The 27,314-nt window shown below is 55.2% G+C and overlaps 1 protein-coding gene across 4 annotated transcripts in view; it reads right to left on the bottom strand.

Annotated features, from left to right (window-relative positions):
- The window catches only part of PLEKHG4 (pleckstrin homology and RhoGEF domain containing G4), a 90,794-nt gene extending 74,536 nt beyond the window's left edge, over nucleotides 1-16,258 (bottom strand). For 2 of the 4 annotated variants that reach the window (XM_075433633.1, XM_075433630.1), the window contains exons 1-2: nucleotides 15,964-16,258; nucleotides 958-1,155 (exon numbers count right to left, since the gene is read on the bottom strand). In XM_075433633.1, coding sequence (XP_075289748.1) covers nucleotides 958-1,155; nucleotides 15,964-15,966 — 201 coding nt within the window. In that variant the 5' untranslated portion in view covers nucleotides 15,967-16,258. The remainder of the gene's footprint in view (nucleotides 1-957; nucleotides 1,156-15,963) is intronic. The other 2 variants (XM_075433631.1, XM_075433632.1) reach the window with 1 other exon arrangement.
- Nucleotides 16,259-27,314: the final 11,056 nt, after the last annotated feature.

Raw genomic sequence — 27,314 nt, 5'->3', positions numbered from 1 at the left:
TGCACAACCTCGGATCTTCCTGGGCTCACTCACACGGCTGGCACCAAGCTGGAGGCTGGCGACAGCGCTGCAGGACAAGCACTGCCCCGGAAACACCATCGAGGTGACCGGCTCCCAGGAGTCGTTATGTGGAGCCATCGCATGCAACAGGTGTTTCCCCCCAGCGTTTCAGTCCCTCGAGAAGAACAAGTAACTGAGTATTCCAGCTTCTATTTAACATTTTTCCTCCTCCCAGAAGTCCCTGGCCCTCCACCACAAGTGCTTCTGTTGAAAGCCTTGCCGCACACACCCTCTAGGTTTAGAAACAAGAAGCCTAGAACAAACCCTAGTTTTAGGTTGTTGGGGTTAGTTGGAGGTTTTTTTTTTTTTTCCATCTTGCAAACTTTGAGTCAAGCTTGTGATGGAGGCACTTGACTCACCGTTTCTAACATTTCAGACTCCCAACAGTAAAGCGCGTTAATCGTGGACTCGTTCTGGCAGCAAACGTAACGTGACTCCTCGGGGCTACTGAGCCTTGCGACTGCTCCAGCAACCATCAAAGGGGAGCTGGAGTTCTGGGAAAAAACACTGACTGGCAGCATTTCACCCTGCATGTCCTCCTGACAGCGGTGGGAGCCCGACAGCTTCATCCACAGGGCGAGGGAATGGCTGGGGTTAGCAGCCACCCGAGGCAGCCATATCCAGCAAATGCTTCGACAAAACCCCTTCCTCTGAACCCCTTAAGCCTTCTGTTCAGGGTTCCTGGTTACGGAAGGCGAGGGCACCGCTCCACATCTGATCTCCGCACGGTTAAGCTTCAGTAACAATTTCTCAACTGTTTCCTAATTGTCTGCCTGCCCTCCCACCTAGGCTGCCGTATGCACGCAAGCACTTTTCGCCGGCCGTTTTACATACGGGAGCAGAAAGAAAGCTCTCCAAGAAAGCCTTCGCAGCCCTTAGAGAGCATGATGTACTCACACAGGCATCCTGCTGAATGCACTGCAGGATGTGCTTGGCTGGAATCAGGAAGTCTATGAGGTAGCGCAGTCCATCCCCACGGTACGTCTTCTCCACCACATCAAAAACTTGGCACAGAACTGTGGCTGCGGTAGCCTCAAATGGAGGGTAGAGTGCTGATAACGTACTCTGAATGCAACCGTCCAGCGACTCCGAGTCCTGCCAAGAGAGAAAGCGTTAGCGGTACCACGGCACGATACACCCCGGTGCCCCGACGAGCCCTACACCCAGGAGCGCAGCCACCTCCAAACGCAGGAGGAGAAAGGATCAAATGAGCAAAGGGCTGTCCTTTCCAGTTTCTTTTGGCAACTGCAATTCTAGGTAAACAAAACACAACAAAAAAAATACCTCTCCCAAAACGCGAGCGGAGTGCTCACAGAGCGCTGTGCACAGCGGCGCGATTGCCCAGCTTTTGCTTACACAGCAAGTCCCTCTCCTGACTGCGCTGGGTGGGGCTGCTATTAAAGCATTACCGCAGCACGTGAGTGCGTGTGAGCGTGTCATGGGGTGCATGGATCCGCGGGCCCCACGTTTCGGACACCCGGGGCTGGAGGTGCCGGCCAGCCCTTGGGTACATTAAAGCCCAGCGTTACGCTCCTCAGGAGGCTAAGGGGAGTTTCGGTGGCAAAAGTTGTGCTGAAGCTCCTCAGCCCGCCGTGCTCAGAAGTCCCCATGCAGGATAAGCTGCCGGGGCTGTTCGGTACCAGGGAAAGCCGCTCACCAGCGCAATTCCTCATTATTCAGAGTTGTTTGCCTCTTATGAAAGGCTCACTCTGGGAGCCAGGAATTTTCCGTAGTGAGAGATGCCTCACAGCAGGCTCTGCAGACTGTGTGCGAGCAGGGTGGCCATTGGTGCTGGAGCACATGCTTCGATATGTAGGATAGCTGTCTCCTGCCCAGGGATCGGAGGCAATGGCTTCCCTCCTTCCACCTTCATTCAGTAGAGCGTGCCAGCCAGAGCCTGCCCGTGGTGTCAGCGCCAGTTCCAGTGCTGGAGGCCAAATTCTGATCTATTGCATGGGTGTAAATCAAGAGAGCTTGCCAAAAAGTAATTAAAAAAAAAATCTGTGCACATCTGCAGAGAGGATCAGGATCCCTCCTTTCCCTTCTATTTTAGAAGGGAGGGACCCCTCTGGCTAACTTAGAGCCAGTGGGAGTGAGTTTTGCTACAAAACCAACAGAAGGTTTACTCAGGTGTCTGGCCAGATCCTCATCTGATCTAAATTCACCTCCCTTCACTAGAGACAATTCAGCGGCTGGCCCAGAAGCCCTACAGCCTCCTGCAGAACAGGAACAGCTGCATGGACATGCCTGAAAACACACCTCAGTCCCACAGCAAGACTGGGAGAGGAAGTTAAACAAAGCAGTGCCACGACAGCTTACGCTGCCACCGGGGAACAGGAGCATGAAGGGATCAGGAAGAGGCAAACCATTTCGCTTCTTCCACTCCAAGGGAGCACACGTTCACCGCTCCGCATATCTCCACTGGCTTGAGAAAATGCAACAGTCTCAGAGGAAGCCTAAATCAACCTGCAGCCAGAGAAGAGAGGATGCTCCTCACACAAGCCATCCCATCACTCACAGCTATCCTGCTCAGCGATCTTCAAATCCCTCCTTTAGAGGGTTGGGTGTTTTAAGCACAGTATAAACTCCGTGCTCTGTTGTAAAGCCTTCCTGTAGAACAGCCTGTCGGATTGAGCAGGAGAGATGAGGACACCCTGGCAGTACCTCCACCGAGCTGGCAGAATGCAGGTGACAGGCAAACCACACACTGGACGTGGCACAGCACTGCTTCATCACTCTTCCTGTTGTTTCTCCTGGTGTCAGCAACAAGCAAGGCTAAATGGCATCAGGCTCCTCAAGTGTTTGCAACTCAGAGACCAGCTGCCTCCTGCAATACCCCTCAAGGTCAATGCAACCAGATAAACAGAGGTTAAGGAGCTATTTTTTCATATTCTTAACCCAAGGACTCAAAAAGCAGGAGACTTATGTGCACACTTCCAAGTGTGGAATGCCAGGACCTAGCATTTAGCCCTAATCCTAAATGGGAGGAAAAGGCTGTTTTCAAGAAGCTTCTTTCCACGGGCAAAAGAACAACTTAAAACCCTGACTTTTATTCCATTAATTGAACTGGAAAGCCTGGAAGTTCCCAGGCACTTCTTTCTGCAGGAACGGGTCACCAGAGAAAGTCTTCCACTAGAGATGGCAGACGTCAAGAGAAAACCACCGAGAGCTGACAGCCTCCACCCTCTGCTCAGTTCCGGTCAAGACCACCACCACGCAGGGTGCGAGGGCAGAACTCAGCAGCATTCAGGAAATGGAAGAAGAGAAAGCAGACTGACAGGAACCAGAGGATGAGTTGTACAGACCCAAGAAGACAGCCTAAATAAGAAACATTCCCTTTACAGGGTATCCTGGGCCTGCTAAAAAAGGCATGGAGGGAGATGTAGGATAGGGAAATGCGTACCAAGCCCAGCCTGAAGCCTCTCACAGTTAGGCATATTAATAACATTGTTAAACATTGACATAACACAGTAAACATTACGCGATTCCTCTCCCATGCTCTTGTGACATGACAGAGAGAGGCCAAGCTCAGGCAGCTGAAGGCGAGCGCAGCTCCGGTAACCTCTCTCCACACCAACCTCTCCCAGCAAGCGTCCGTGCCCTCGTCAGACAAAGCCGGCCTGGACACAGACGCTCTCCCGCCTGGCACCAGCCACCGCAGGGACCCCAGCCAAGGGCTTGGGCACCCTCATAGGAGCATTAATGATGGGAGCGTTTGCAAACAATTTCCATCTGACCTCCCACAGGTTCAAAATCTCAGTCAAAACCAGCTGGGGTGTGGGGGGGTGTGTAGTTCTGTGCTGCCTTCTGCCTCATACCTCTTCCCCTGCTTGAGCAAAGTTCTTTCAGATATCAATCTCCCCCCAAGTGAAATTGGTGAAGTTTACTATTGCAAACAAAAAGAAGTCAAAATATTTGCACATGAGTCAGTGCATCGCTCTAAGGTTCTCACACCATTCCTGCTGCCTTAGCAAAGCCTTCACAAGACAATTATTAACATTGGCACTGAATCAAAAATCCTTTATATGGTAAAAATAAACCAAGCCGTGTATTATCCTTCCTTTAGTAAAATACAGAATAACCATAGCCTGTAGCCATTGCAGAGTTCAGTGCTAACAACGTACTCCTTAGCACAGGCTTTATGTCTCTCTGGCTAGACTACACCATGAAGCCATGATAGCTGTGCAAGGCTTTGGAGGGACAGAGAGAAGGTTTCAATCCCTACCATCTGGCAGAAAGATGTTTTCGCCAATCTCTGCTAATTCCACATGAAAAGCCCTCAACATGGAACCAAATTCATACATCCCATCACGCTGCACGCAATTGTAGCACCAGCATCTTTGGGCAGCTACAGAACAAGGATGGGCGCAGCCTCCATGTGCTGTAGATGAACATGGAGGCAACAGCGCTTCTCAGTGCTCCCACCTCCCCATGGTGGTCTCCCAAGGATGGGTTCTGTCTGGGCAAAGCATGGCAGAGCCTCAAGGGCTCAGAAGCCGCCTTGAAACACGGAGGGTGAAACACGGCAGAGCTTGGAGCCTGCAACAGCAGCAGATTCGCCTCCAATGGTGGACTCACAATCCTAGGGATAGGGCTGCTTATTTGTACTAATTAACTTCTCAAATTGCAGAGAGGCCCAAGGAAAGGGCCTCAGCAAGGGCTGCAAGAGCCTGCGTGGTCCTGCCGTTTAATGCCAGAGCGCAGACAGCCAGCTGCACACATCCAGTCTGCGGCCCATGCCTGTGCCACACGTGCGGAGGAACCATGCTTTGGGGAACTCATATGAACCAGCTTGAGAGAGCAAGAGAAGGGGACAGCATCCTGTGCTCCAGAGGCTGATAAACCTGAAGCCTAGAGCCCATCCTACTTACAAACCACATCCCTTCTCTCAAGCTGGCCATGCAACACCCAGCAGGCATGAGGAGAAACCTCTGCCACTCCGGATGACGGGACAGTGCCCACAGAGGAGGAGAATCAGCAAGGATCCAAGGAGAGGGCACTCCTGCCCCAGCACACTTCCACTCCAGACCATGACTGCCCACGCAGCCAGCCTACAGCGGCCCCAAGAGCTGGCAGAGCCCAGAACAGAAGCCTCCTGGAGAAAGCAGCCTCCCCCAAAGAATGCCTCTCTCGGGCTTCCCTGCCTCCACCAGTATTGCCACATCCCCCTCACTGGAAGGGTCCGGGACACTTGCTCCTTTCCAGCCACCCAGCACAAAGGCAAACAGGAACGCTTTCCAACCAAGTCAGAGAGCATCTCCCCAAGCAACATGTGTCCTGGGACTCAAACGCTTCTTTGTCAATAGCACCGGAGGACTATGAACTCCAGCTCACTGCCACCACTCCACCACACACTCACCACACCTCCCAAAAAAGAAACACACTTTTAAAATAACTCCTCCATAAATCAAGGTGCTAAATAAAGCCCAGGTTAAGGTCATGTCCGGCCATACCAGCTTTCACTGCTCCTCGGCTGGGAGCTGGCTGCTGGCACAGGGGCTGGAGCCCAGCAAGGGAAGAGGAAAGCGGCACGTGGGGTCAGGCTGGGCTCTGGGCAGAGCCCTGTGATGGGGACAATGCAGTGTGGTCCCACCCAGGAGGGCAGGGGAGCCGGGAGAGCCCAGGAAGGCTTCACAGCTGGCAGAGGGCTTGGGTCTGAATGGGGGCAGAAATGAAGAGGAGGTAGGGGGTGTCCTGCGATATAGGGGCCACGGATGCTGTGAAACAGAGAGATAAAGACTGCTGTGGCAAAGCTCTGCTGCTTAGCCCTAAGAGCCCCTCTCCCCATCGCAAACTGCCACCAGAACCAGGAGCCAGGGAGGGCTGAGGTTACGAGTACCACGGCAGAAGCCTCAAGCCAGGACTAACATGCAGGCAGCAGGAAGAGAAGCCCAGGATCAGTTATGACCCTGCTCAGGGAACACATCTACCTCTCCTGGTGCAAGCAGCCACTGCAGGATGGGAAAGGAGCCTGCCAAGACGCATCTGGAGTAACCAGGAGCTTCTTGGGCTTTTCTAGGTACCCCAGCTGAATTTTCTGCCTACCTTTGTGTGCATGGAGAGATCTGCATAGCAGCTCCAGCCACTGGGAACTCCTGACATGCTACATTTCTTTCTGACTCAACTTCTTCCTCTGTGGGACCTGCTGCTCACCAACTAGGTCTGAACCCTGGAGAGCCTCCTACAAATTTGGAAAGCAAGAAGTCAGCCTGCCCAGAGAGCATAGAGAAGATCCCCAGGGCTACACACCCTATGCAGCATCAGAATACCTGCGCTCTCCCAGCAAGCACCTGCGACAGCAACCCAAGTGGCTTGGCACAACAGAAGTCAGTGCAGGGAAAGGCTGCAATGACCCACTGGGGCCCACAAAATCTTGGCAACATTTTCCCTGCAACTCACCCAAGCACCTTGCTAAGAAGTCAGTGTCTTATTCAAGCATTTTGCCTACAAAACACCGAGTCTTGGTCAAGGAGAAGACAAAGAGGCACAGATCCCCCCTGCTGACAGCCCAGATGCTGTCTGAAGACTCCTAAAAGCCATCAGTATGGCAAGACCAGACTGTTGGACAAACCCATGACTTATGGCAGACAACGCTCCTTTCTAGCGGGCTAGAGACTGGCCCATGTAACATGCTGAGGATTCATCTTGCAGCAGGAGTTTAGCTAAAGGATCTGCAGCTCTGCCCTGAGAAACCTAGATCCCCTTTCCGAGCAGCCAAAGAATGAAATCTTTGCAATATCCCAACCTACCCCATTTAAACCCAGCGCTTGCTGTGGCTTGGCAGATCGATGAGCATAGCCGGGCGGTGGAGCAGAGCCCAAGAGGCTGCGAGCACAGCGAGCAGTGCCCATGGTACGCCCCGCTCTGAGTCACCGAGCGTCTCTGCTCCCGCAGGGCAGCGAGGCCTCGCCAGCGGCTCCCACAGCTTCGCCCTCCTTCTGCTGGCTGCCTGGAGCCTGACCACGTCCTGCATGCACCCGTTTTCTCCCATCTTGCCCAGGCACCGACAGACAGTGCGAAGGCAGGACAGGGGAGACCAGAGTATGCAAAGGTGAGGGGAGGAGAGACAACCCGACCCTCCCACACCCCAGAACTGGAAAGCAGAAATAACAGTGAAACTGGAAAAAGGCAGAGCTCCGAGCAGCGCCGTGCCTGCCCGTGGCCCCCAGCCAGCTTTGGGGCTCAGGGAAGAGGCGCATGCAGCAGGCGCTGAGCCGGGCCGGGTTATAGCTGGTGCCTCTGCCAGCAAAGGCTGCCGTGCTGCGGCGCTTGGCTGGGGCCGCTCGGCTCTCAGCTGACGTGAGAAACCTCATTTCCAGTAAAAACAGACCTCTGGGCTTTCCACAAAGCCTTTCCACTTTCCAACACAAAGCTGAAAGCCAGGCCGCTTTGCCTTTAAAAATGAGACATTTCTCCGTTCAAAAAGTTTTTTTGGCTAAAAGCAAGGCTTGTTTTTCTGACAAAATTTGAGATTTCCCACCCCGTTACTGCAGGGAGGAGAACCCTCCCAGCCCCATTTCCTGAGCCGCTCTAATCACAGCGGCAATGAGTTCAAGGGAGAAAAATCTTCCCAGAGCAAGTGCCAGCTCCCCCCGCTGCTGCTCGCTCCGAGGCTCGGGGGAGGCTGGGAGGAGGGCGCCTGCCTTCGGCACCCTGCCTGCCTCTGGGTGTTTTCGCTAAAATAATGCGTGATTAAGCGGTGCAGCTACAGAGGTAGGCATTCACACCGCTGTAATTACACCACCTTCCTGTGAGATAACCAGGAACGGCTCTACCTGCTCTTTGGGCTATTGTTTCAGGCTTCTCGGGGAGAAAAGCACAGCACCCAGTTCCACTTTGGAAGAAAAGTGTTTGCAGCCTCACCCAGGCCAGCTTTGCTCACGGGCTCCACCTCCACAAGCGAGCTGCCTTCTGCGTGCCACCATGGGATCCCTTGCACCAGGCACGGCTGCAGCCCGGCTCGGCTCCCCTGACACCGGGACAGGCAGGACGGCTCGGCAGCCCGTGGATAAGCCAGCTCCCACAGCCTTGCAGGGAGTGGTGCTCCGCAGACGGAGCTTGGAGAATGGTTTCCAGATGCCTTGCTGTTCCCCCGGCCCTTCTCTGGGTTGACGCGGCTGCGGCAGCCAAAGCAGCTCCTACTGCGCAGCACGCGGGATTATCATTCCAGGCGCTGCAGGAAAACAAGCGCTTGGAAGCTATTAACTCATGATCTCTCATTTAATTAAACAAAGGGAAAAATGATGTATTTGCTTTTCAGCTCTGAGGTCCCGCTTCTGCGCATGCTGTAGGTCTGGGCATGCTCAGCCAGGGAACGGCAGACCCACAGCTGGGCGATCACCCCGCCAGCCCAGGGCTGGTTTGTTTTCACTCAAGGGGGACATCCCAGATTGCTTTGGAAGCGAAGCACGACCTCCTGTGAGCCTCGAGCTCTGGAGCGAGTGCACAGCAATACCAATGCTGTCCTAATGCTGCAGCGAAAGGCAGAGAATAGCAGAGGCAACATGGTACAGGTACATCCCTGGCTCTGTACCATGCTTCAGGTGGCAGCATACGGCAACATGGCCAGCACCTGGGTCTGCTCCCCTGCCCAAGAGCCCTGCAGCCCAGCAGGACGTTTACATGGGTCTGATACAGCAACACAAGAAGCAAACCTGCTCTTACAGTACCCAAACCCAAATATTCATCCTCACCAGAGACAGATCCCGATGCAGTCCTTTGGGGAAGAAAGCCTGTGCACCTGGCAAAGCGGGGCCTTCCCCAGCCCCTCACACCTCCGTGCCCCCACGGGAGGCTGGAGGCATGCAGGGGCTTGCACAGCAAGCTCTCTGCTGTTCGACCACCTCCAGACCTGGCTGGGGAGCCAGCCTGGCCAAACACTGCTCCCCAAGGAAAACAGCATCGCGTGCATTCAGAAACAGCAGTGCAGCACCCAGCACCTCCTCCCACCAGAGCTCTACATTCACATTACTCCTCTCAACCCCTTCTTTTAGGTTTTCATAGTCCAGGTTCTCTGGTGCAAAGCCTGTGGCTTTCTTCTTTGTCCACACAACACCCAAAACATCAGAAAAGCTGCTGACAACTGCTGAACAGATTAGAGAGGCCAAACTGGGGATGAAACGCTAACCCACAACCCAAGAAAGTCCTCTCATAGCCAGAGAGGAGCAGAACTGGGAAACGGAGATAAGCCTTTCCTCGTAGGGACATGTCCCACTCATAACTGAGCTCTCAATGAACAGAGCAGAAGGTAGGCCTTATCCAGAGCAACGAATGAGCACTTGCTCTGTTACTTTCTATTAGCGACAGATCAGGGGGATGATACAGGTGTGTAAAGAGCATCTGAGAGAAGAGACCAAAGCTCTGTCCTTAAACAGACATCTTCCAGCTTAAACAAGGGCCTGCAAGCATATGAGAAGAGCTGTGTATAACACCCCATCCTACAGCTGGAGAACATCTTATTTTGGTTTAGTTTAATCAAGGGATTAAGTCCTTAATCTGAAATAGCTGTCTAAGCACAGATTTTTTAAAATATCATTGGCATAGATCTAACCATGCAATTAATTAACGAAGCTGTACTTGGTGTGATGCAAAGCTTTGGGTAATTTAAAACACCCTTCTCAGCAACAGACTCACACTGGAGGAGCATGAGCATGCGGCAGCCGTGGTTTCACCGCCCAGCATTAGCTGCATAGGCCTCCCCAAGACCCCCCCGGGCAGAGCCATGCCCCTCTTCACTCCCACCACCAGACTGTGTGGCTGCCCTGGCTTGGGCACCAACAGTCTGGCCACAGCACCAGTTGCCACGTTCCAGCCAGGGATCTCTGCGTTCCAGGTGTCACGTTGCTACAACAGGCTTGGACAAGGCTTGCTAAATCCCGTCAGATATCCCAGACAGAGCCAAGAATTTCCCAGGCCACTTCTACACAAGAAAAGTCCTGAGACATTGCAGCAGACTCCCTTTCTTTGCAGGGCTCATCTAGGAAATGCACTAAAAATCTCTCTCTGCTACTCAAAAGAATTGTGTGAGCTCACTCATCCCATCAGTTGCAGTATTTGCTCCACTCTCAACTTCAGGTGTTGGCATCCATCTGGCAAACCAGCCCAAGCAGTAGCATCTTGTACCCCTTACCATTTGTGGCTAACACCTACCAAATAACAGGGTGCCCTAGGCAGATGAAAGATTTGTCTATACCAGCCAGCTATACAATACCCTGAGTAAGCTCCTAGCCAAAGAGGTCAGCTCATTTTAACACCTTTTAGTCAGAGGCACAAGGCCATAGCCAACACCTTGCATTCAGACACCCATCTGGGTGCATCTTACAACAGATGGGCAGCCTTCTGTGCTCAAGGAGAAAATGATAACCCTTCAGCAGGACAGCTGACAAGTGCCAGAAGAGATCTTCACAAGATCAGCATTTAGATTATTACTTATGGGCCAGCTTTGCACACGCTCTGAGTTGGAGGCTGTGGCCAGAGCACGTTCAGATCCCACCCCTCCCTCTGCACGTGCCCGAGCCGACGGACAGACTCCCGAGGGGACTGGTGGGTTCGCCATCTCTTGCAACCTCCGTAATTGAGGGCAGACACTGCTAAGAAAAGGTCATGCTTTAGCTAAAAAAGAGCTCCCAGACTCAATGTGGGAGCTAGCTAACACCCTACGGTCCCAGTATCCCGTAACAGATGAGCCGTAGTTGCTTTTGGCCTTAGACACACTGTGTTACCATGTGCTCATGAAATACAAGTCCTGCTGCATCAACAGGGAACAGAAACCGTTCTGAAGCTGAGCTGCAATTCCAGGAGGGGCTGGCCGATTGTGTGAGACAACAGTAAGCACACAAGCACCCTTCCTTGAAGGGGCACATCCCCAGCACACCTTTGAGATAAAGCTGCTGGCAGCAGTGATCAGATGCCACCTCCAAGGAAGAGGCTGTGAGGAAGGATGAGCCAGAAGGACGGAGCAGGCAGCCCAGAGATGGCCACGGCTATGCCAGCTCAACCGCGGGCCACTGCAAGAGGCATCAGCCTGTGCCTCGCAGGACGAAGCATTCCTGGTCAGAGGGACCCAGATTTGCTCCAAGACTCCCAGAGTTCACTGGGAAACAGACACAAGCGTGTTCAAACTCTCCCACCCCTGAGCAGCCAAGCCTGGGACTTACACTCGGATGAAAACATTTCCCCTATATTCAGAAACAGCGCTAAACGCACGCCTCCCGGAAAGCTAAGTAAACCAGTCAAATTCAGTGCATTGCTTTTACTGAACTCCTGAGTTAGAATGGGTAAACACAGGCTTTTAAAGCTACTCCCTTTATAGCTTTTTTTTTTTCCAAAAACAGAAAACAGTCTCACATGTCCCATTATTTCCATACATATCAAAGGAGGGTGGAGATTTAACTAACGATTACTAAAAGACATCTTTGTGCACAGAAGGGATGTATGCCAAAACGTGGGTGGTTATAAGCCCAAACACAAAGGAGAATACATCCACAGGCATTTTTCCCCTTGATCCATTAACGGGTCTGCATACCAGCCTCCTGAGCATATGAGAAGGACCTTGTTCAAAAGGTAAATGTATTCAGAAAGATGACAACAGACAGGCAATAATCCACATCCTTTAACCATATTGGAGGCTCAGCAGCTCCAGGTTTTTCCCCGAGAGCCACTGAGATTTGACAGGCAGCCTCAGGGAAGGTATCATCCTGAAGGAACCCGCTCAGGAAGCCTGACAACTCAGTCTCCTGCAAACCCTGCCACACCTTATGCAGGCTGCGAAGCTCAAGGTGGACACCTAGCTCAGATCACTAGAACTCCTGCAGCATTTCTTCCCCGCGCCATGCAAACTGCCATCCAGCCACAGCATCGCAGCCCGTTGGGAGTGACCATAAAGGCCCATGGAGGCTCCCCTCCGCTGCATCTACCAACGTCCAGGAGGAGCACATGCAAGTCTATGGCTGATCACCACATGGCTCAGCTGAGGAGCAATGATTCTATTCAAAGGAATGGCTGGTTGCACCAGCTGGAGCCAGGGTTCATCCCGAGCATCCCAGCCTGATGGTAAATTTAACTAGACAGAAAGACTTTTGGATTTATTCTGTGCTCTTTTGATCTTGGAAGTTTCAGCTTGGTGCCCAGCGATGCAAAAAATGGGATACGTATGAAACCAGCCACAAGCACTTACCACAAGAAAGGCCCCATTTTTTTGTTCATTTTTTAATGAAAGACTAGGCCAGCGAACATGCATGAGGCACTCCACACTGCAGAGAGGTATGAGGATGGTCAAACCTTCAGAGTCAACAAGGGCATGCCCATTCACTTCTCCGAGTTCCAAGCTAGGTATCATGAGTGGAACAGAAAGCACGGCACAGAGGATCTCCCCCAGAAGCAGGCAGCTTACCCTAGCAGCCTTTCCTTCTTTTTGTTGCTCCTCAGTCAGCAACATATCCCATCCTGGTGCTACTACTCGCTTTTTCAGACCTTGGCTACATCGAGCTCTGCAGCAGAGGAGCAGCAGGTTCCTTCATGGATAAAGCGCCAGGAACAGAAGGTGTTCTGATATATCGAGTGCCCATGGGTGGGTTGAGTCTATAGCTTCTGCATAAGACACCTTGACTGTTTTAACAGAGGTTTTTCAGGTCTTTGTTACTAAAGGGGCCTGTAGCCCCTGTGCCTGTGACTTCCACGCTCACTCAGCTCCAATGCTCAGCTTCAGGCGGCGCCCACAGTCTGTAGGACGGTTCAGCTTTGCGCAGCTCGGTCACAGACAGGGTGATGTTTGAGGTGAAGCTCTGGGAGCCGAGAGGCCGCGCTTGTGCTCTAGCATTTAGGAGCAGACATGCTGACTGGCTTTTCTGAAGTGACCAGCAGCAAGTCTCTTTCAAGGCTCTCGCGTTGGGATTTCTTCCTCCAGCTTCCCACTGAGGAGCAGGGTGTACCGAGCAAGGTGTGCCCTCGGGGCTGGCTGCACGGCCAGAGGTGGTTATGCTGCAGGATGCCAGTTTCCGGAAAATGAGCACCGACACTCACCAATACGTTCCTCCTTGAACACCGGCCGTGTCTCACCATGAGCACTTGCTCTCTTGCATTCCCATCTGGTACTAAGAACACATTAAGTAATTGCTGGGCAGAGACACATGGATGCAGCTGGCCTGTCACCTGCATTTAGCCACTATCTTCATTGCTACAGTGAACAACATGTTCACCTGCCCAGTGTTTTCGGAAAGCAGTGGGGCATTAGGCACAAATTGTCATCCTTGTTACCCCAGAAAAGATGCTTTCAAACCACTTCCATGGGCTCTGGATTACATCTCGGGGCTTTGTCTGTGTTCCAACATCTTGCTCGTGGCTTTGGCACAGAAATAAAGAAAGAAGATCCCCAATGCTTAAAGCTCTTTGTGATTCCCAAACTCATTTCCTTCCCACCCCAGGAGAAGACATAACTGGAGGATAAAAGAAAGACTATATTTTCTGCTGAAACCCATCCTCCCTCCTGCCAGTATAGAGGTGCCACCTGAACTTCTCTGCAGGAAGACACCAGCGTTCACAAATCTTGTGATACACACAGGCCCTGCTCTACACATTTGTGATGGCTAGAGACTTGGAGCATGCCCCCGTATGAGAAGAATAGCCTAGGCAAGTCCAAGGTGCAGTTGTAGGAGCCTCACTGAACTTGCATGTTGGGTCCACAGTGCCCCAGCTACCAATGAAGAGCAGCAGCAATCACCCTAGCAAGGGTGGAAGAGCAGCCCAGGGCTCCTTGGCCAGCCCCTGCAGCTTGAGCAACTTCCCGGAGAGAAAGCTGTCCCCCACTGCAGGGACAGAGGCTTGGAACCCCCACACCATGCCACAGAGGAGCAAGAATATTGCTCACACTGCCTCCAGCCAACCTACCCAAGAACACAGGGTCATGCACCTGCTTGGGTGAAAACTATTCCTCGAGGGGCACGCTGTGGCCCAGCCGTACGCCCTAACCATCTCCTGAGGCCCATCCAGCACCAGGCAAGGTGAAGCCCTCTCCCACAGAGGGAAATCCCTACCAGTGACTGAGGGCAGATGCCCAGCCACGAAAGCCATAATGGGACGAGCAGGGTAGAGAAAGCCCAGCCAAGCTCCTGCCTTGCTTGCACCATGGGATTTTTACAGCAGCAAAAGTCAGTTCTAGTGGAAGTGGGCTACTTTGTCCTAAGGTATCTTACACATTTGGTGCTTTAGGCATCCCGCAGCTGCAACAACCCTACGTACCCACAGACACACCACCTCACCCCTAACACTGAAGCATGACAGACACCCTGTGAAGAGGAATCACCTGCCTCACACAGAACACGGCAGCCAACAATTGCCCTGCACCAGACTATCATCAGGAGCCAAGCCTCCCAGAGTCCTGTGCACTGCCTGAGGCCATGGGGAAGTCTTATGCAGCCCAACAGACTGACCCACATTCATTTAGATCCAAATCTCTTGCCTGCAGGGCTTGGTTGAGTCACCAGGACACCAAAAACTCATGTCAAACAGAACAGCTTGGAGCTACAGTCACCACTCAGCCGCTCACAGATCACACCTCCCAAACTGTAGACTGGTCTACCACAGCGTTGAAAACAGACACCTACCACGGAGCACAGATGACCACGGTGCAGCCAGCACCCGTAGCAAGGTCTGTGGCAGCTTGGCCTCTGGTTCCCTCTCCTTGCAGCTGCCAAGCCTGAACTCAGCACCCAAGAGGCACACAATCCCTCCTCAGCAGTGATGCAGCCCCTGCATGCCCACAACCCTCTGTGGCACCTGGACTGGCCATGGCACTGCTCTGCGCAGACACCCCTGCATCAGACAGCTTTCGCATCACACATTAGAACAAGGTGAAGGGCCTGAACTGGGGATTCTGCACACACCGTGTTTCTGACACAGGCACATGAGCGTAGAGAGCCACAGGGTCCTTGGCAGAGGGGCTGGAGGGTGGCAAAGAGGAGAGACGTGGGTCCATGAGCTTAGCTCTGGTTTGCAGAAGCCAAAAGTTGGGCAACTCTTCCTTCAATGAAAGCCAAATTTCTCCAAGCCCAGAAGCTGAACTTTTACGAAAAAGCAACTCACTGCCAGGCACAGCAGCAATGCAAGCTGCTTGTCCCCTTCCCAGACTTTGTTCCCTCTGGTGTGGGGCAGCAGCCTGTGATAGAGGGACACATCCAGGAGACTGAGGGCTGCTGGGCACTAAGATCCTAGCCCGAGCCCAGGAACAAACCATCAGAAGCCAGACCCGTGCTCAATGGGAGCTTGCCACAGGGCTAATGAGCCCTCCAGCCTCTGCTGCCCCAGTGCTGGGCCAGCATGGCCGGGCAGGGGACGGTCCTGCAGCCATTCCCAGGGAGACGGGGTGCTCTGCTGCCGGCGTGGGCTCACTGGGCTCTCCCCTCCCTAAACAACAATCCCCACGTGCAGAACTTGACACTGAAAGGGAAGGATCCTTGCCCAGCTCCAGGGGTTTCTCTGAACCTCTGGATGCCCACCCCGGGCAGGAGAAAAGAAGCTGATGCTCTCCCCTTCCCCAGGCTCTGCGAGGGGACAGTGCCCACAGCCCCAGAGCAGGGCTGGCAAAAAGCAAGGGCAGGAGGAAAGCCCAGCATCTGGGCAGCCTGAGAGACAGGGCCCTGGCCGAGCTGCCTCGTTCCAGCCCCTTGCTCCAGGGCTGTGCCCCCGACAGGCATCCCAGGGGGGACCAGTGTCCCTGCAGTCATGGTCCAGGGCTGGCACCGAGGGCACAGCGTGCCTTCCGAGTAACGGGAAGTGCCAGGAGAGCCATTTCCCGCTCCCGGCGTCAGCGCCGTGCACTGGCTCCAGGCAGGCTGCCCTGATAGCAGCTCCATCCCGCGCACCCCTGCCCGTGCCCAGGGCGAGAGCCCTTCGCAGAGATTTCCTTACCATGTTCCCAGCCTCCTTTATTCCCCCTCACTTCCAAAGGCAGCGTTGTTTCTCTTTTTCCTCCATGTGTGCGACAGGGCGTCTCCTCTCTCCTCCGACGTGAACCACCGCAGCACTTTGAGTTCTGGACTGTAATCCAAGCCCTCACCGCCCCCAGCACAGCTCCAACTAATCTAACTCATGACACTACCGGGGCTGAGCAGGGGACCTCGAAGGTTTCTCTGACAGCCAACTCCAGCGCTAGACGGCGGAGGGGCATAGCGAGCACAGGGTGCTGCGTTCCCCAGCCCCGCGGGGACCTTGCGGACCGGACGCAAGGCAGAGCCAGCAATGCTCGCGGGCTGCGTGTTACGGCATCGTCGCTATCTGCGTCCCACCGCGCAGACCCGCTTAATGCAGATGCTCCGTGGCAGAGAGCTGCCTTCGCCCGGGAAGATCCGAATAGCTGCTAGAGGAGAACGAACCCACGGCAGGCATCCCGAGAAGGTCTCCAGCTTCCCAAAGAGGTTTCCAGCAAAATCCTTCCCCCTGCCTCCTCTTGACGTGCTTTTCTCTAAGTCCAGAGAAGTTTCTCTGCTCCACGAGATCCTGAGGCAGTGCTGCAGGCTAAGCAAAACACCAAGAAACACAAAAAGTGCTCTGCAATATTGTTTTTTAACTTCTAGGAGGAAAACAGAGGCAGTGACCACTTCAGGCAACAGCAACAAACTGCATTGGTATCAGGCGAGAGATGTGGAGACCTCACCCCCTCCCAAAGGAGGAAGTAATTTAACATGGCAAGTTTCTCCACCCCTCCATTAATTGTTTAAAATGGCCAGGGGCCAAAATACTGCCCGAGCAGTGGGAGCAGCGGGGAAGGTCACCAAACAGGCGGCAGCAGCAGCCCACAGCAGTGACAACGGGAAAGGGCAGAGCCACGGAGGCGGAGAGGGAGGGGAGAGGCAGGTGCCGTGGGGCATCCCAGACACACAAGGGCTTTGTGTAACGGGAAGCGGGGTGGGAAGTGACACGCAGGCGAAGCCCCAGAGCCCTGGACATGAGGCGCAGGGCTTGGCAGAAGGACTTTGGACTGGGAGCTGCCTCCCCAGCCTTAGCCGAGCAGCACGTGGTCTCGGCAGGGACTGACCCTCCATCAAGGAGGCCACGGTGCTGGTGCCTGGCTGTCCCCACTTCTGGGAGAGGTCACACAAACCAATCCATCCCAAGAGGAAGGGCGACTCAGGCAGGACCTGAGGACCTGCAGCAAGAGGAAAGACATCCCCTGTGTGGACAAGCTCAGCAGAGGAGCACAGGGTACTTGTCTGCTGAAGCTGGAGTGACTGCTACCAAACAGCTCTGCTGCCTTGGCTCAAGGGGCAGCCCCCCCAGCCTTCCCAAGCCCTGCTCCACAGGGCAAGCAGCAGAGCCCACGCGGGCTGGCCCAGCTCAAGAACACCTTCAGATACTCCTCTCCCAGGGAGGACTGCCAGCAGCTGGCCCTAAAACCCACTGCACACCATGGCCTCACAGCACTTTTTCAGACATAACCAGCAAACAACTGAGCAGTCCCAAAGCCAGCCCTTCAATACACCAGCTACCTGATGTGCTGTTGAGCTTCCTGTGGGCAGCAGGGATGGACAACAGTCCTTGCAGAGATGCAGTTTGCTTTCTTTAAGTGGAAAGACATGTCCTCCTAAAAGGGGATGGGACACTGACAGTGGACCAGAGCCGAGCAGCTGCCTCACTGCTCAGTGTTTGTCTTTCAAAGGGTCCTTGCTTGCCGAGCCTTCCCCACAGCCTCTAACAGCTAGTTGCCTTCTCCCTACAGCAGCAGGGCACTGCCCGCAGTGCGCCACGGCAGCGAGGACCTCCAGCCCATGTCATGTTGGTAAGCCCAAGCTGGGCGAAGGAGAGCATCCCTGCCAATGCAAAGGGTATTAACAACCCCGCACAGGCACTATCTAGTTGTTGTCTTCCACAACAATGAAAGGAATTTGTGATCTTGTCTGCGGATGCAGGAAAGCCTTTCTTTCTCTGTCACGTTCTTAGCAGGAGGACGAGGAACCTGCACCCCAGCAAAGCCTCTGACCACAGGTTTCACCGTCCGCGCAAGGCTACGTTTGCAAAGTAGCTTTGCCCTTCACCTATTTGCCAAACATCTCCCGGCCCACAAACTCGGCCACACCTTCGCAACATCCTCCCGGAGGTGCTGGGAGTCTCCCTGCGGATTGCACCCCCTCCGAGAAAGGGAGCAGAGAGCACGATGTCCCTCCAGCACACACAGCAGGCAGCCGGCTGTGACAAGCCTCGTGCTATCAGAGGTGCCGAGCTATTTCTGTTGGAAGCACAGCCCCCGCCACAGACTCAAAGGAGGTAGAAGAGATCCACCATGACTCTCCTGCCCAGATGTTCCATAGCAAAACCAGGAGGGGCTGGGGCACCCCAAGAGCCCAGGAGGATGAAGGGGATGGAGCACAGAACCTGCTCCCACGCTATTACTGAACCAGTCAGGTCTCCTGCACCCAGACCTCTTGCAGAAGCTCCAGGGTGAGAAGCAGCTTTTGGCTTTCCTCACCCCTTCAGGTGGCTTGTGCAGGCCTGGGAGCACAAGGTTGCCTTCTCCTTTAGCTCTGACTTAGCAGGTAAAACACTGTCAAGCCACCAAAGTCCAGCTCTTTGAGGGCCAGAAAGAGAAAAGTGGCACTGCCAGGGGCTGATGTAGGAGTTTGCCGCATCCCTATAAGCAGATGAGGGCACCATGGAAGCACACACAGCCCAGACCTGGTTCCTACCCCATTTCCCACCTCTGTGACCAGGGATAGAGCCAGGTGCTCCCCAGACCACACAGCAAACACTCCAGGTCCTACTCAAACTACATAACTGTTAGCACACACTCTTTGCAGTGCAGCAGCCAGCTCAGTTGTGGACATGACAACTGAAAGGTCTCCACAAGTTCCCAAGCCAACACCACACAGGATGACACAGGGAGTCAATGGCTGCAGGTATTTATTTATTGAAGCAGAAGGGGAATGGGTTGTCTAACACAAGAGCAGCACCTTCCCCCATCAAGGATTTCCAGGCTGAAGAACCCGAGTTCAGCTCACCCCCATCCCAGCCGGAGGCAGTGACGTGATTTCCTGAGCCATGGCACCGCACTAAGGGGGAACATCGCATTGCTGTTTACTCGTGGCTGGATCCCAGTGTAGCTTTGTGCATTTTTTTTTTTTCCTCTTTTTTAAATTGCAAAGTGGTCTTTCCCTCCTCTCTTGCATTGTAGATTCATTTCCCACACAAGCACATGGGAGACAGCTGTAGCCAGCACTTCAGTGGGTGTTAAAAAGCCCTTCTTGACTGAGGCTGGCAACAATGCCGCGCTTGTTCCCCGACACAGTCCCGCACTGTCTCCTCGCTCTTGCGCGAGGCCTGCGCTTTCCTCTGGGTTGGTTTAACTGCTGAAGCCAGTGCAAAAGTCTGCTGCCATCCAGCTCTGCTGACTCTGACCAGAGGGCTCCAGCTTCCCACCCAGCAGACCCAGGTCCTTGGCATGGACCGATGGGCAGTTTTACCCCGAGGGAACCGCTTTGGTACCCAGTGGCAGCTGAGTACTGCTAAGCACAGCCTGTCCCAGAGGGGAAATGCAGCAAGAGGCAGCAAATGCTGACAGCAGGGAGGACGGGGAGCCAAACTTTGAAGGTTGCGGGGCCTCCCCAGAGTTGAAAGAGGAGGGCGTGGGAGAGGGGTCAGTACACCAACTGTTCTGAAAACTTCAGGGGTTGTAACTTCAGACCCACATCTCTTTCACCCCTCGCCCCCTTCCCCTTTGTTGGATCTGGTTTCTGGAGCTGCAGTGTTTCTCAGGTGCCTGCAGAAGCAGTAGCACAACGCAGAGCCCCAGAAGCACTGGGAAAGAGCCCAGGCAGAGGTAGGAGGCGGGCAAGGGACCTCTGCCTTTGAGCCACCATTAGCAGAGTGCTGCTGATTTTCAGTCGTGCAAATCAGGGAAAGCTCAATACTTGTACCAGTAGGACTCAGCTGTGCTGGAAGAAACACAGATGTTTTAGATGCCAGATGAGGACATCTTCTGACCTAGGGGGAAGTTGTGCAATAGGCCTGCTAGCTAGATGACTGCACTACAGCAGCCAACAGCTCTTAGGAAAACACCCCCACACAGTCCACCCTAGCTTAGCAGGATTGCTGGTGTGGTCCTCAGCACAGCATAGGGAACTTCCAATGTCCATAGGGACTTCCAGGGGAAAGGAAAGCCCGGGAGCAGGCTGTGGCAGAGCTCCAGGACCTCCAGCCCCTGCTAACCCACTGATCAGTGGATGCCTCAGTCTGCTTACAGGCATCTCCTCATCACTGGACTGAGGCTCCACACCAGCTCCTATGCCCACACACATGGCTACGCAGATGTCCCATGGGTTAAGCTGTGCCCTGAAGGCACAGGTTCAAGAAAGGTACATTACGGTCGCACCAAGCTACCCACAGTGAAACCCATTCCCCTTCTGGCCTATAAAAACATGAGAAGCCACCAAGAAGCAGCCTTAGACCCCACTCAGCACAAACAGGTGCCTTAAGAAGAGTGACAGGGGTTTGCTTGAAACAGGTTTCATCAAAGGAAAGCAACAAGTGCCGCAACAAGCAGAGCTGCAAGCAGCCCTTTGTACCAACAAAAACATTGCAGGAAAGAACTAGTTCTCTCCCCGTTAGGGAGACAAGAGGGAGCTGTACGCGGTTTTAATAATATTTAAACCTTTATTTCAGATCACAAGGAAAGCAGGCCTTGGCTTCACAAAAGCACATCTTGGTTTAACTAATTAATTTGATAATCGCCTATTTGCAATCCTCAGGAGACATTCAGCTTCTAAAGCAAGTAATTACTACTAAGTGGCAACCTCTTTGCGAGGCCCAGTCTGATTAGGGAAAAAACGTCTTAAGCCAGAAATATAATCGTGGTGTGATTTCCCAGCAGGGCTGGAGGAGAGACTACATAACAACAGCTGGTCACGCTCACCATTTGAGGGAACAATTGCCACTCAATTACCATGTCTCCAGCAACACTTCAAGATGTCATTCAGTGCCACATGCAAACCCAGCGTGCAGTTACCCATCAGGAGGCTTTACAGGAGATGTTTTCTAGGTGCACAAGTCAGGAAGGTCGCACTTAGGGCTCTCAAATACCCATGTGTGCCTCAGGGTGGGGGGAAATAAAATAAATAAACAAAAAAATTTTTAAAGTCGCATGTCAGGCCTGCTGCAGCCCGTGTGCAAGCTCATAGCACAGGAAAGCAACCCAAGCAGGGGAATGCCAGCCTTAAAGCCTCTCTGCACAGAAATGAAGGCACACCTTGATGACACAGTGTCGTCCCAGATCAGCCAGTTGGACTCAACACACACAGAGCACTTGCTAGTCTCTTGCTTGCTCCAGGCATCCCAAGTGCCCAGGGTCCTGGCTCAGCAACAGCCCAGTGCTAGCACTGATCACTGCCAGAGCCCGCAGGACAAAGTCCTGCTGCTGCATATGCCCAGGACGCCTGCCTCAGGCTGAGCAGCTTTGGGCTATTCTTGTGGGGGGACACAGGCATTCCCCCCAGGCCTTGTGAAGTAGCCGTACTGCACACCGCTCTTAGGTTAACACCTCTACAACAGCACGCTCCAGAGACCTCTCCTTCTGTGAAAGTCATGAACGCACCCCGGTGCAGGCAGGAGCAAGGCTTGGATGGAAACCAGGCCTCCTGCCCTGGTCGGGTAGCTTCCCAATAGACACATTTTCCCGACAGTGCACGCAGCCCGAGAAGTTTCCCCGCTGCGGTGGACTCCCCTGTTTGGGAGCTGAGTCTCAGCATTCCAGTGCTCTGACCACCAGGCAGGTGCACTGCTTGGCAGGATGTGACCATCCCAGAGTGAAGACCCCAAACCCTCCCAAGAGCCTGGAACCGAGACCTGTAGGACGCAGAGCCCTGCAGGGGCACACCTCTGTGGGCGCAGACCCAGTTAAGAGAGCATAAATCCTTTAAAAGGAGCTGCTTGTTTGTCTCCCTGGAGTTCAGGCACTGCCTTGCCTTTCCTGAGGACAAAGTGCTCTTGGCTTACAAATCCAGCTGTGGTTTCAGGCCTGCTGCTTCAAAACTCACCACCGCCTCTGAACAGAAGAACACATTGGCTTTCTCTGAAGAGCAGCCTAAAACTGACCCATCTCTCTCCAGATCCCACATATTTAATGGCATAAGACAGTCATCTGTTTACCTTCCCTGCTGGCAGTGATGTTTAGTCCCCGTAGCACATGTTTACTGTACTCTCCGAGACAGCACGCTCACCTCCGAGCTAGCAGACATGCCAGTGGGCACCTACGCCCTTCCTGCCCCAGCCCTTCTCCCACAGACACAGAGCACAGGGTCTCACAGCTACTGCCAATGCTGTCCTCAGTCACCGATGCCAGGGCCTGCTCCTCTTTCCAGGTCTGCTTGACAGAGCAAGTGCTGTGAGGGCAGACAGACACCACCCCACCCCCAATGCCTCTGCATCACCAGGGGCCCCCCTCTTGTGTCCCTGCTCCGTGCCCAGCTCACACCTGAGGAACCAGCACCCACAAGATACCTGCCCAGCCAGCACCAAGAGAAGCAGACACAGCTCGCAGCAGACCCCCCAAGCAGGTACTGAGCACCAGCCGCTACCAGACAAGGGCAGAGACACGCTTCTGAGCTGGAGAGCCATCCCTTCTCTTCCCAAAAGCAACCAAAATCCAACAATGCCCTGCTAGGAGGAAGGGCTGCTGGCTCTAACAACCCCGCTCCTGGTGAGCGTAGAACCCCCACAACCACTGCAGTCTCTGCCCCACAGTTGCAGAACCCCGGCCAGCACCCAGGTCCTACCTGGGCTGGGGTAGCAGCCAGGGCCAGCAGCACCTCCTTCACTCTGTGCCAGGAGCTCTGACCCCCAGGATTGCTATTCCCCCTGTGTTCACACTCTGCCAAGCCCCCACCCAGCCCCTCACAAACCCCACACTTACAGCCAGCACTTCCAGAGCCTGCACCCAGATCCCAGCAGATCCTGCAAACCATTCTCCCATGGCAGAGTCTCTCCGAGAGGAGGAAAGCTCTCGCCTGCCTGCAGCTTGTGCCTCCTGATCAGGCGGGCAGAGAGGCAGCTCGGTGAGCTCAGCACTCACTGGGACAGAGCCATGGCCTCGAGGTGCAGCTCCAGCCACGGGCATGCAATCAGTGCTTTACACAGCTGCGTGGGCGGTCCCAGGGACCAGCTCTCATGTTGCCTGGAGCAGCTGGGTTGCGTTGCCCAGTCAGCTGAGGCAGTCCCGCTGTGTGGGTCCTCCAGGTGCTTCCCAGAGTACTTTTAATCCTGTTGGTATTTCTAGCAGGGGAACAGCAACCTGCTCAGAGTTGAGTGATGGTCTCACCTGGCACAGGCATGGGCTTTGCTCCCATCCAGCCTTGCCCAGCTGGTAGTGAAGGGGAAAGATCTGGCTCCTCCATCTCAACAGAGCGGCTCCACAAGGCTCCAGGCTGAGATTTGAGTCACTCTGCAGTGGGCAAATGGTAGTTTGGGGTCAGGGTCTTCTCCCAAGGGGAGTCTGGAGCCAACTCTGCTGACTGCAGATCCAGAGCACGAGAGGTGATGGGAAAGCTCCTCAGATGCCACTGGGAAGGGCTGGTTTGACAGGGATAAGAGCAGTGTGCCATGGGGCACATGCAGCTGGCAATTAGAGGAGTGAACCTCAGGGCATGCCTACAGCAAGGATTCCAGGCAGGAAGACAGAGCAGGTGGGACACAGGGCACAGCGGGTTCCTGGAGGACGTATGGTGATGGGGATCGTGGGTCCTGCACCAGGGACCCTTCATTTGCAGCGTGGGTCTGGGACAGTAGGATCGTGGGTCCTGCACCGGGGACCCTTTGTTCGCAGCGTGGCTCTGAGGGAGAGGACGTGTGCTGGGCACGAGTATGCAACAAGCATGTGGTGAGTGTGGTGCCAGCCAGGGTGGGCACCTCCCCTCCATGGCACTGGGGCTGGAGAGCACCAAGCAGGAAACAGTGGGATTTAATCCCAGCATCAGCAGTAATAAGGATGTGTCTCCGAAAGGAGATGAGAAGCTGCCTCTCCGACAGGCGAAGGCAGGGGGCTCGTGCCTCCTGCCATCCATCTCCCCCGCTTTCCGCTCACTCGCCCTTCTTCCACCACCGCTGCCGCCCTCATCCTCATTGCAGAGGGGTCTCTGCTCCCAGATGGGTTAATGCCAGCAACAGAACAGCCATGGGAAGGGAGATCTCTGCTCCCAGATGGGGTAGGGCCAGTGACGGAGCCACCATGGTAAGGAGATCTCTGCTCCCAGACAGAGTAGGGCCAGCGATGGAGCAGCCATGGGAAGGGACCAGGAGGCTCAGACCCCACCAGCATTGGTCCTGGGCCTGTGCAGGCCCCGCTGTCAGCCCAGGGCACGTGTCCCTGGAGGGGCCAGGGCAGCCTGGCCTGGACGCGCCGGCCACCGGCAGCCACCCGTAGCTGTGCAGAGCGGGGTCTCCCAACGGGCGGGAGCAGGCGGCTGCCCGCACCCCCCGAGCGACCCTCAGGAAGGCAGTGGGGATGCCGACGGGAGCAGCTCGCCCCGCTCACGGCTGATCCCCAGGCACGCCGAAAGAGACCTGGAACTACCACACGGCCATCATTTTTCCCCCTTCGCGGCAACGCGGGGCCTCGGGCGCTCCTCGCCGGGCTCAGCACCCCCCTCGGGGCCCGCCCAGGCCTTGTGAGGAGCGCGGCCGCCATCTTGGCGGTGGGCTGGGCCAGGGGGCGGCCTGGGCGCGGGGCGACACCTGCCGGCCGCGCCGGGTACGGCGGCGGCGGCCTCCCCGCTGCCCCCGGCCCCGCCCGCGGTGATGGGGGGTCCCCGCAACGAAGGGCTCCGGACCCTCCTTCGGCCCGGAGAGCCTCGGCTCTCCCCCTCAGGGGAGCAGGGGTGCCGCCCTCGCACCGTCGGCTCCCCGGGTCGGGGGGGGGGTCCCCCCGTTTCTGGCAGTCCGGGGGCAGATCGGTTGCCTTTGGCCATCTGGAGCGCCGTGTGCACCGTGTGCGGACAAACCCGAGCGCGGCGAGGTGGCTGCGGGGCTCTCTTTAGCCTCTGTAATTTCCTGTTTGCTTCAAAAGCTGTTTTTGCTAAGGGGGCGGTGGGTGGAGAGGGGGAAATCAAACATTTATCGCGATTCTGGGCAGGGGGAACCCCAGATGGGGGTCACAGCTCACTGTCCGGCGGTCGCTGCCCTTCGGTCCCGCCAAACGTGAGCTGGGGCTCCTCCACCTCCCATCAGCCAGCCCCGCACCACACCATGGGGGAACAGCATAGTTCCTGGCCTTCACGGTTGTTTTCTTTTTTTTCTTTTTTTCTTTTTTTTTCTTTTTTCTTTTTTTTTTCTTTTTTTTTTTTTTTTTCTTTTTTTCTTTTTTGTTTTTCTGTTTTTCATCTTTCTGGGCTACCTTTGCAAAGCTTTTGCCAGCTTTCCCCATCGACAGGCAAGGCTAGAGATGCCTACAGAAAATACGTGTCTCTATGTGCTAGGCAAGGGAATATCCCCTGGGAGGGCTCCCGGGGCGGCTCCGAGCCCCAGAACCGCCGGGGAGCGACGTGCGGGGCTGGGTGTGTGACAGCCAGGAGCCAGAGCAAAACGTGAACCAGCCCTCCAACTTCAACACCAGCGGCTCAGCTGGGCTCGGGGAGGCGAAGCCTGTGCACGGGCAAAGATCTCCCCACACCGCTGGGAGAGAGGGGAAGCACCAAGACAGCAGACCTTCCACAGAGCCTGATCTCTGCCAGGACCCCACGCGGCAAGAAGACGGGGCACCCTGGGCTCTCTGAGCCCTTCGTCATCGGCTGCCCGTGGGTTAACCTGTGGTCTGACGCAGGCCAGACCAACGGGGCTGGTGGCCACCTCCCCAGAGTGTCCTCAGCACCCTCCCTCTCCAACTAACCCACCACAGGTTTCATTTACCTTCGGGGCCGTCTGGCTGCGTGGCACTGGATGCCCAGGTAAGGTGAGGCGAGAGGAGCCTGGGTGGCTTCTTCAGGGATCTGGGCTTTCCACACGGCTGTGGGGAACGGCTCTGTCTGGCTGCGGGGAAGATCACGACGCCAGGATCTGGGGTACTCGTAAAATCAAAGCCCCCGCCGTGCTGGCATCCATCCCGGCCGTTCTGCGGGAGACCCCGGGAGCAGCAGCCTGGCCACGCAGTCCTCCGGCGCAGGGAGTCCCTCAGCCGCGTTGGCTCCTCCAGGCAAAGGCAGAGAAATCTGAACCACGAAGGGGGGTGTGCATCACCCCACCCAGCTCCTGCTGACCTAAAGATACCACTGATCTCGTCTGTCCTCAGCCCAGGGCACAGGGAAAGCCTCCCGACCAGCCCTGCAGCCTGGCGAGTGGCACAGCCATGAAGAGGGTCCCCAGCTCTGCGGGGAGCGCGGGGACGCTCACTGCTGGCAGACAGCGAGGAGGCACGGGCGAGCCCAGGGGCTGGCTCAACGTGCGCCGGAGGGGTGCAACGTGAAGCACAAAGGCTCTCCCATCCTGGCCGCTCTGCCCTGGAACGCAGCATGGGAACTGCTGCCCAGCGCGAATCTGTTCCTCATTATCCGCCCCGGCTGCAGGCTGATCCCGGCTCCATCACCAGCCGCTCGCTGCCCGGCCCCGGCCGGCTCGCGTCCCGTCAGCCGAGCAACTGCGGCACGACTTCGCCAGAGTGGGACCAGGGCTGGCATCCACCCCTTCGGAGGGAATTCCGGAGGGAAAATAGATTGTTCCCTCCACCAAAAGGCAGAATAAGCTTCCAGTGAAAGCAGGGAGCAGGAATGGCTGCTCCACATGCAAAGAGCAGGGAGGGAAACGCAGGAGGAGTCAGGAGAGGTGATCGGTCTGATCGTATCCAGGTGAGACGGGTGTCTGGAGGGACGGACAGGAGCAGGAAGGAGCAAGGAACAGACTGACGTGTCTCCAAGATGCGCGTACCCACATACGATCAGACTGAACTCCTGGATTCTCCTTCCCCCTGTTCTCTGTGAAAAGGTGAGCGTGGCCAAAGCCTCTGCCACGCTCTGTGCTTGCTAGAGTCCAGGGGGAGGTGAGAAGCTGGGCTCCCGTTCACTGCCTGCCCACCTCTTGTGCCTGTGTAGGCCGTCGTGAAAGCATCCCACGAGGGCGTCAGCAGTGCTCCAGAAATAGAGCAGCACGAAAAATCGCACAAGGCCGCCCATGAGTCAGCAGCACCCCTGCTGCAGTGGAGAACGTGAAGCTGGCAGGTTTAAGGAGATGATCATTCCTCTTGAGTTGGTACCTCTGAGGCACAGCTGGGTACTAGCTCCAGCCTGGGGCTC

The sequence above is a fragment of the Opisthocomus hoazin genome, chromosome 12 (assembly GCF_030867145.1).
Source record: "Opisthocomus hoazin isolate bOpiHoa1 chromosome 12, bOpiHoa1.hap1, whole genome shotgun sequence".
Classification (NCBI taxonomy): Eukaryota; Metazoa; Chordata; class Aves; order Opisthocomiformes; family Opisthocomidae; genus Opisthocomus; species Opisthocomus hoazin.
This window is presented reverse-complemented; position numbering and strand designations above follow the sequence as displayed.